The sequence below is a fragment of the Zosterops lateralis genome (genome assembly GCF_965231275.1).
Source record: "Zosterops lateralis genome assembly, chromosome: 2".
NCBI classification, from domain to species: Eukaryota; Metazoa; Chordata; class Aves; order Passeriformes; family Zosteropidae; genus Zosterops; species Zosterops lateralis.
The window spans coordinates 2577029-2586542 of record NC_139763.1 but is presented as its reverse complement, the minus strand read 5'-3'; the positions used below and the strand labels follow the sequence as shown (position 1 = coordinate 2586542).

At 40.3% G+C, this 9514-nt stretch overlaps 1 protein-coding gene across 1 annotated transcript in view; it reads right to left on the bottom strand.

Annotated features, from left to right (window-relative positions):
* DOP1B (DOP1 leucine zipper like protein B) overlaps positions 1–9514 on the bottom strand; it is a 45347-nt gene that overhangs the window by 23914 nt on the left and 11919 nt on the right. Inside the window, exons 3-10 of the mRNA XM_083854469.1 lie at positions 8845–9026; positions 8528–8698; positions 5656–5845; positions 4745–4843; positions 3671–3794; positions 3057–3157; positions 2514–2628; positions 460–580 (exon numbers count right to left, since the gene is read on the bottom strand). Of these exons, the coding sequence (XP_083710595.1) occupies positions 460–580; positions 2514–2628; positions 3057–3157; positions 3671–3794; positions 4745–4843; positions 5656–5845; positions 8528–8698; positions 8845–9026 (1103 nt within the window). The remainder of the gene's footprint in view (positions 1–459; positions 581–2513; positions 2629–3056; positions 3158–3670; positions 3795–4744; positions 4844–5655; positions 5846–8527; positions 8699–8844; positions 9027–9514) is intronic.

Genomic DNA, 9514 nt, shown 5'->3' with positions numbered 1-9514 from the left:
TGATGGCACTGGAAGGGAGAGAAAAGGAAAAAGAAAAGCAGATGTCAGTGAGGATTCACATCACATGAGCTGAGGGATTCTAAAATCTCTCTTCCCCTTTCTCTACAAGCTAAAAAAATGTTGATTTTTTTTTTAAAAAATTAAAGAGTAAATCATTGTGGAATAGCTGGAGCATCTTTCAGATGATGGAAATCACAAGGCTGAGCTCTGTCAGCAGCCTGGTTACTCAACACCCATCACATGCAGCAAACTTCATTTTTTGTTTTTTTCTCTGCTAATCCAAGAGAAAGAAATTCATTGTGTTTGGGGAAAGGGGAAGCCAGAGAAAAAAAAATTCACCCTCTGCCCAGAAATTCACTTTGTTACAACCCCAAAACTTTATTAAACTCCTTCATTTGAACTATTTTGTTTTAAAAAAAAATGCTCCAGTTTCAGCTCAGAGCTGGGAATTTGTCATACCTGGCCAGGATGTTGCCACTTTGATTGTAGCTGAGTTTGAGGTCAGAACCCAGAGTGTCTTTGCAGTAGGAATAAAAAGCTCTAAGAACTTCCAGGAACAGATCCCCAACAACCTGTGGCCCTGCAAGGAAAGGGGAAAAAAAGAATCCAGGATTTATCTACAGAGGAAGGGAAGAAATAATAATTTCAGTGCCCTAAACTTGGAATAATTTAAATTTAAAAAAAAAAAAAAAAAAGGAGTGTATAAAGCATTGCAATGAATGCTTTTAAAAATGAAAATATGAAAGTTTAAATGACTTAAGAATAGCAGAAAAGCTTGTTAGGTTTGATTTGATACCTTGAAATAATTGTTGCATTGTTAAATCCATTTCTAAAGGGAGTGAAATTCTTAATGGCTTAAGGCTCAAAGGAGTCAAACTTCATGTGCAGCTTGTAAAGATTAAACTGGATAATGCAGTTGAGCTAAATATCCCTGATTTAAAAGGGATTTATCATCTCTTTATTTGTACTTTGGATTAATGCAGATTGTCAGGCAGCCAAGGAACACATCCAGTATTGGATCCACATCCATGCTTCTCATTTATTTCCTAAATTAGGTTAATCAATGAATTTATAATGAGAAACCTCTTTGGCAACATCACTCCTCACCCAAAATATTTTAAAAAAATTTGTCAAGTCACTTTGGTTGAATTGTTTAGTGCAGAAAGGTGAAATTGTCCTTGAAATGAGGATGGGGAGAGCCTCATCCCTCTGGTGCTGCACAAACAGAGCAGGACAGACACGGGACAGGGGGAGCAGAGAAACCCCGAGGAACAAACTGAGCTGAACATTGAGACAAGACTGGAAATGCTTCTTTCTAAATCCCCTTCAGGTGTCAGTTCAAGGCACAAAATCATAGAATTAGGAAAAGCCCTTCAGGACCATCCAGTGCCACCCCAGTGCCACCAGCACCAGCCCAAAGCCTGTCCCCAAGGGCCACCTCCAGCCTGTCACTCCAAAGCTCAGCTGAACTTCATCTCAGCCCTTTGGCTTTGGAGGAAGCTGAGCTTTGGATGGGAGGGACCATCCTGGAGACTCCTGACAGCCCTCAAGGGGCTGAGGCTGGGAGCAGATGAATTGGGAGTTGTGGCCCCCTGAAGATTTGGTGGATGTGCAGGTGCCTTTGGCTTTGATTCCATGGAATGGCCAAGGTGGGAAGAGCCCCTGAGGATCAGGCAGTGCCACCCCAGCAGCACCAGCATCAGCCCAAAGCCTGTCCCCAAGGGCCACCTCCAGCCTCCTCCTGAACACTCCCCCAGACAGTGACTCCAAACCTCCCTGGGCAGCTCATCCCAAGGCCTGACCACTCTGCCAGGGAAATTTCCTTGCCCAATCTCCAGCCTGAGCCTCCCCTGGTGCCATTTGAGGCCATTTCCTCTCCTCCTTTCCCTGCCCCTCCTGGCAGGGACTTGTGCAGAGCCACAAGGTCCCCCCTGAGCCTCCTTTTCTCCAGGCTCAGACCCTTCCCCAGCTCCCTCAGCCCCTCCTGGGGCTCCAGACCCTTCCCCAGCTCCCTCAGCCCCTCCTGGGGCTCCAGACTCTTCCCCAGCCCCTTCCCTGCCCTGGACACGCTCCAGCCCCTCCAGGGCTCTCCTGCAGGAGCCACAACTGGACCCAGCCCTGGAGCACAGAGGGACAATCCCTGCCCTGCTCCTGCTGGACACACAATTTCTCATCCAGCCCAGGGGCCTTTTGCCCACCTGGGCACCCCTGGGCTGTGTCCAGCCCCTGTCACAGCACCCCCAGAGCCTTTTCCAGCCTGAGCAGCTCTCAGGTCACTCTGTCCCCAGCCTGTGGGGTTGGGGTTGGCACAACTCCCAGCCTGAGTTGTGCTGACCCTACAGATTTGGATTTCCCTCTCTGGGATCCATCCAGGCTCTGTGGGGCAGCCAGAGAAAATCTGCAGAGGGGATTTGTCCCAGAGCAGGGCCAAGGCAAGGAACAACTTCCTCACCAGAGTCAGGATTAGGATTATGCAGGGTTTTGTTAAGTCCTGCTCAGATTTGTGATTTCACCTATTTCAGGTTTGTCCAGGAGGCTGATGAGGATCCTGAAGGGTTTGAGATAAGCCTGGTGTTTTTCCTCTGGGTCACACTCTGGGAATTTCTGGTGCAGAATCACAATCAGGCTCTAAAAGGAAAAGGAAAACATCACAATGTTATTATCATTGTCATCTTATTAAGAGCTGAAAGTGTTTCTAAATTTGATTTTGTTTAGGGCTGACTACAAATGAACTCCAATTTTCCAGCCAAGGTAAACAAATCAATTCCATCTTCCCATCATCTCTGCTCAACGGCTGATCTTATCCAGAGAAACATTTTTAAATAATTCAAATTTAAATAGTTCAGCCAAGATGCTTCCTTTAGATTCCATAAACAATCCAATATTGGGATAAATATTGGAAACACAGAGGTTTTGAGAGAGATGGAAATGTAACCACAGGGACAGAGAGGGAATAACAAATCAATAATTGGGAATAATTCTGGTCACAGTTTGAGCTAAAATTTTAAAGGATCACGAATTTATCTGGAATAGATCTGTGTAAAATGAACACCAACCTCAACCAGAAGATCTTTGGAGTATTTTGCAAAGAAATAAACAGCCTGGTCCTCAGAAGTGGTGGAGTCTGGAGCAAAAGTGCCACCTTTAATGTCAGAGCCTAAAGAAAACAAGAGGCAGGAGGAGCTCAGAGAGCAGCACAGAGCACTGAGGGGTTTCTATTGAAATTACACTGAATTTTTAATTTTTTGGCATTTTAACAGCTCACAGGTCACAGTTTGAGGGCCTCCAGATGTTCAGCACAGCACATAAATCAAAACCAAGGCCCAACATAGTGGGAATCACTATTTCTTCCAGGAAAATAAGGTTAAAACAGTAACTTTTAGTCCTTTTAGTCCACTGAAACACTTCACAACAAGCTGTGGGTGGAACCAGAACTCACCAGACACCCTGAGGATTCAGAGAAAAATAAAATCACCTCTGAGGTGAATAAATTCACCTGTTTGCCAAATATTTCATTGTGTTAAGACACTCAATAAATGGCAAATGGCAAAGAAACACTTTACATTTTACTTTACATCCTTCATTAACAACTAAAGAAGATTATTTCAATTTAAAACATTGATTATTTCCTTTTTTTTTGGCTAGAAACCCCCTGGATTTTGCACAGTACCTAGCAGCCATGCATACAATCTCCTGTTGAGGGACATGTCTCTCCTCAGCAGAGTCTGAGTAGCTGCTGACAGGATATAAACCAGGTCAGCCCTTCTGAGCAGGATGGTGCTTTCCTTACAGTCCTAAGGTGGAAAATAAAGAGATTTTTCAGCTTTTGGTGAGCACAGAAAGGAGTTAAATCGGTGATGGGTTGGGTTTTTGAAATGGGAATGTTAATGTTTTGGGGAAAAGGCAACAAAGCATCAAGAGGAAAAATGGTTTGTGTGCTGAAAAATGTCAAGAAATGTGATACAACCTGAAGGGAGATGAAAAAAGTGGGATTATGGAGTCACAGGATGGGATTTTAAAGGTTCTATTCCAACACCTTCCACTGTCCCAGGCTGCTCCAACCCCAGTGTCCAACCTGGCTTTGGACATTCCAGGGATCCAGGGGCAGCCACAGCAAATCTGGGAATTCCATCCCAGCCCCTCCCCACCCTCCCAGGGAAGGATTTTTTCCCAACATCCCACCTGAACTTGTCATTTCTCAGTGTGAAGCCATTCCCTGTGTCCTGTCCCTTTGGCCCTTGGGAATTGTCTCTCTCCAGGTTTCCTGGGGCTCCTTCAGGCCCTGCAAGGCCACCCTGAGCTCAGCCCAAAGCTTCTCCTCTCTCTAAGATTTAAAAATCCTTCCTCCACTCTAAACACTGCCTCTCCTACAGGGAAGTGAGGAAATAATGGCAACAACTTTAATTTGAAGTAATATTTTCTCCCCTGGGCTTTACCAGAAATAATTTCATGTGGACAACTCTAAATTCTAAAATCCTACTTGAATAAATTTCCTTTTTTTTTTTTTTTTGCACATGAGCTACTTCCAGCACATCCTAAATATTCCCCAAAAGCCCTTCTGAAATAATTTTTTCTGTAAAGACTCTTGAGAAGCAACAGAGTCTCCTCCACTCCTCAAAGTGATGAGGCACAAGGAAACTCTAAAATTCATGGATTTGGAAGGTTCAAAATTCAAATTTGGTAAGAAGAGAGGTGGGAGTTTGCTGTTTGCAGAGATGGGACAATTCCATAATAATCTCCTTACCAGAGCTGTGTAAAAGGGGAAAAAGAAGAGAATTGCTTCCAGGGTGTTCCTCTGCACCAGGACATTGGAATCCAGCACTGACACACACAAAGATTTTATCTGGGAAAGGAAAACACAACATTTGATTTGGTTTTATTGTCAAAATAATCACAGGAAGGAAAGGGAGAAAAATTGGTTACCTATGAACAAGATTTTGTTTAAATAAGAGGATCATTACAATTTAATTCCTGCACCCAAAGTGAGTTAAAACCAAATTTTTGTGGCTTTTTAAAAGAATTGTTAATATTGGGGTTGTAACAAAATGTTCCAGAGTCAGGAGGTGGAAAACCTCCCAAAATGCAGATATTTCTCTCATCAGCCTCACATTTATCCCATCACTCAGCACAAATTACTCCCTACAGAAGGTTTCCACGTTACTGGAAGAATAAAAAAAAGACACAAAATTGCAGAACAAAACAAACACTTTGGGAACTGCACACTATAAACCCTGAAACCAGAAAAACTCCTCAAATTAAATCCATGAAGCCACTGCAGTTCATTAACATTTCAGTCTCTCTTTTCAAATTATTAATTTTAATTCTAATCCTGAATTAATCCTGAATTAATTCTAATCCTGAATTAATTGGGATTGTGGGGTGTCAAATGAACTCACTGTGAGTTTATAATCAGTGCCAAACATGAATTTCTGCTGTTTGCCCTGTTGATGTGGCTGCAAACACATCAACAGAGAAAGCAAACACTTTGGGAACTGCACATTATAAACCCTGAAACCAGAAAAACTCCTCAAATTAAATCCATGAAGCCATTGCAGAACCCTTTCAGTCCCTCCTCTCAAAATATTAATTCTAATCTTAATTTAGAATTAATTAGAATGAAAAAAGCTGGGGTTATGGGGTGTCAAATGAACTCACTGTGAGCTTGTGATCAGTGCCAAGCATGAATTTCTGCTGTTTTCCAGAGAGTTCCCTGTTGATGTGGCTGACCACGAAGAGGGAGGCAGGGAGCCTGATGGAGGGGCTGCCCAGGACACTGCCCCAGAGAGCCCCATAAAACACCTCCTGGCCCATCAGCAGGGACAGCTTCACCAGCAGAGCATCTGTTCTGTACACAGAGAAAGAAAAAAACATCCCTTTTCCAGCTGATTTTATACCACAATGATAAATAAACATGATTTATTGCATATTTTGCAGTTTTGTTTTATCGAGATTTCGCTTTATCACAGAATCTCAGGATGGTTTGGGGTGGAAAGGGACTTTAAAAATCACTTTATTCCACCCCCTGCCATGGGGAGGGAACTTTCCCCTATTGATGTCCCTCCCCATCAGCAGGGGCAGCTTCACCAGCAGAACATCTGTTCTGTACACAGAGAAAGAAAAAAAAAAATCCCTTTTTCAGCTGATTTTATACCACAGAGATGGAATGATAAATATATATGATTTATTGGATGTTTTGTAGCTTTGTGTTATTGAGATTTCCCCAGTTTTGTGTTATGGATATTTTCATTTATCACAGAATCTCAGGATGGTTTGGGTTGGAAAGGATTTAAAAATCACTTTATTCCACCCTCTGCCATGGGCAGGGAACCTTCCCCTATTGATGTCCCTGCCCATCACAGAGAGAGCAAAAAAAAACCTTTCTGAGCTGATTTTATACCACAATGATAAATAAATATGATTTATTGGATGATTTTCAGTTTTGTGTTATTGAGATTTCACTTTATCACAGAATTTCAGGATGGTTTGGGTTGGAAGGGATTTTAAAAATCACTTTATTCCACCCTCTGCCATGGGGAGGGAACTTTCCCCTGTCCCAGGTGGGGATGGATGAATCTCACTCTAAAAAAAAATAATCCAATTCCTTATAAATAAAACAAAATCTTTCTGTCCTGGAAAACCCCCCCAGGAAATATCTGCAAATATTTAACCTCTGACCAAACAACTGCAGCACCTCTGGTTGCAGAATTTATTGTCAGAGGGATGAAAAGCTCAGTTGGAATTAATTTAAACAGATGGAAAAGTCTAAAAGCCAATTTTATCAGTCTGGGAGATGGAATTGATCCTAAAAATTCCTATTTTTAAATCAACAGGGTTAATTTTGAAGGTACTGGAGGAAGAAAATTCCGTTTTTTTATTAAAAAAAACCCTCAAAGCAGTTTTATTTTCCCATTTTCTGTGGGAGTGCACAAAGTCAGGGAAATTTGGAGCTGGAAATGGTGTCCAGGCTGAAGCACAACTTTTGTTCACTTTCAGGAAAAGGATTATTTTTAATTTTAATTTATTAATTACCTCAATATTGAAGGTTCTGAAAACACTCAGTGGAGAATCTCTCATGAAAAAGAATTGGAAATTCACCTAACAAAACTTAGACAAGATATTCTTAACACAGAATGAGTAAACAAAAGGAAAACTCTCTCAGGTAAATTGACATTTCACCCAAAAAAAAAACCCCATTAAATTAAATTTAACATATTTTATTCCCAAGATTTATGAAATATATGTATTTATGTCATAAATATATGTAATTTATGAAATATATTTTTTTTCCTGTCAGATCCTGTTTGTTCAAGGCAAAGAGGAAAATGATGCCATGAAAAAATTAGGGGTAAAAAAGGACTCCCTGCTCCATTTTTTTGTCATTTAAATAGAAATAGTGGAAAGAATTCAGCTGCTCTCTCATGTCACAGAATTCAAAGAGAATTTATCTCCAGCTTTGGGGAGTCAGGTGAATTATTTAGGAGTCAGAGGAGCTTGAAGAATTTTTTATTCTTTTCTCTCAGCATTTCTATTTTTAACCCTATTTTTCCTCTTTTTTTTACCCCTTCTTTTCATTTTCTCTTTTTTACCCCTCCTTTTCCTCTTCTATTTTTAACCCCTCTTTTTCCTCTTCTCTTTTTTAACCTTCCTTTTCTTCTTCTTTTTTTCCTCCTCCTTTTCCTCTTTTCTTTACCCCTCCTTTTCTTCTTCTTTTTTAATCCTTCTTTTCCTCTTCTTTTTTTTAACCCTCCTTTTCTTCTTCTTTTTTTAACCCCTCCTTTTGCCCTTCCTTTTTTTAACCTTCCTCTTTTAACCTTTTCCTCTTCTATTTTTTAATCCTCCTTTTCTCTTCTCTTTTTTTACCCCTCGTTTTTCTCTTCTTTTTACCCTTCTTTTTCCTCTTTTCTTTTTTTAACCCTCCTTTTTTTCCTCCTCCTTTTCCTCCTCTATTTTTTTAACCCCTCCTTTTCCTCTTCTATTTTTAACCCCCTTTTCCTCATCTATTTTTTTAACCGTCCTTTTCTTCTTCTTTTTTCCCTCCTCCTTTTCCTCTTCTCTTTTTTAACCCCTCTTTTTTCCTCTTCTTTTTTTTCAATCCTCCTTTTCCTCTTCTCTTTTTTTACCCCTGATTTTCCTCTTCTTTTTTTACCCCTCCTTTTCCTTTTCTTTTCTCCCTCCTTTTTTTCACCCCTCTTTTTCCTCTTCTCTTTCTTCCCCTTCCTTTTCCTTTTCTCTTGTTTTTAACCCTCCTTTTCCTCTTCTCTTTTTTACCCCTCTTTTCCTCTTCTCTTTTCTAATCCCTTCTTTTCCCCTTCTCTTTTCCCTCCTCATTTTCTCTTCTCCTCCTGGGATGAAAATAGAGGGCAAAAGATTTTTCTACTTCAACATCTTCCCATGTCCCACCACCACTCACCTCTCTTTAAAATCTCTTTTTACCTCTAGAAATCTGACAAAAATTTCTTGAGAATTCCCTAAAAAATCCAAATATTGCTGGATATTACCTCAATGAATATGGAATAATTAAAATTACCTGTCATAAATCTCTGATCCTTCTTCCAAGCCAGGCAGGAGCCCAATCACAAAGGCCTGGAGACCAGGCAGGAGAGATTTTTGGAGAGGGAGAAAATATTTCTCATACAAGCCCAGGAGAACAGGTCTCACTGACATGGCTGCATTTGCCAGCAGAGGGAACAAACCAGAGCTTTGGATCCAAAAAGAAAAACAAAAAAAAAAGAAGAGTTAATTAAAATAAATAGAGAGAAAAAAAAAATAAAGAAAAATTCAAATTACATGTATAAAAAATAAATCCTTCCAGAGCTGTTTAAAGGAAAAAAAAATTCAAATTACCTGTACAAGAATAAATCCTTGGCAAGCCATTTTGTGCCAATGATTTTGAAGATTATTTCATAAGTTTCTAAAGCCTTTAAGTGCACCCCACTGGGCAGGGCTGGGTGCAAACACTGCGATAATCTTTTACTGATGATCAACCTTCTGGGCAGCAGAGAATATTTCAGGTTACTCTGCAGAGCCTGGAGGGGGAGAGAGAAAAAAAAAAAAAAGAGAAAAAACAGTTATAATGTGAAATAGAAATTTTTATTATTGATTATTAAAGGTTGAGGAGGATGTTGGGAAGAGTTTTAATTCCTAAGTGCATTTGGTTACTGAATTCTGCTGTAAAAAAGGTGAGTTTTTATTTGGGATCAGAAAATTTAGGAAAGTTTGGTTTGAGGCAGCTCAGAGGAGGGAAAAGGAAATTAAAGAACAGGATTGGGATAGAGGAAAAAGGGAAATGATAAGAAAAGCATCTCAGCTTTAAGGGAATAAATAAAGAATTAAAATTAATTTTTCCTCATAAATTCTCACTTCATGGATGGAATCTTGGCATGGCTTGGGAGGGACCTTTAAGATCCTCTTGTTCCATCCAGCACTTTCCATTTAAGCAGATGTTAAAAGTCTGAAAGTCAATTTTATCAGTCTGGGAGCTGGAGATTATCCCAAAAAATCCTACTTTTAAATC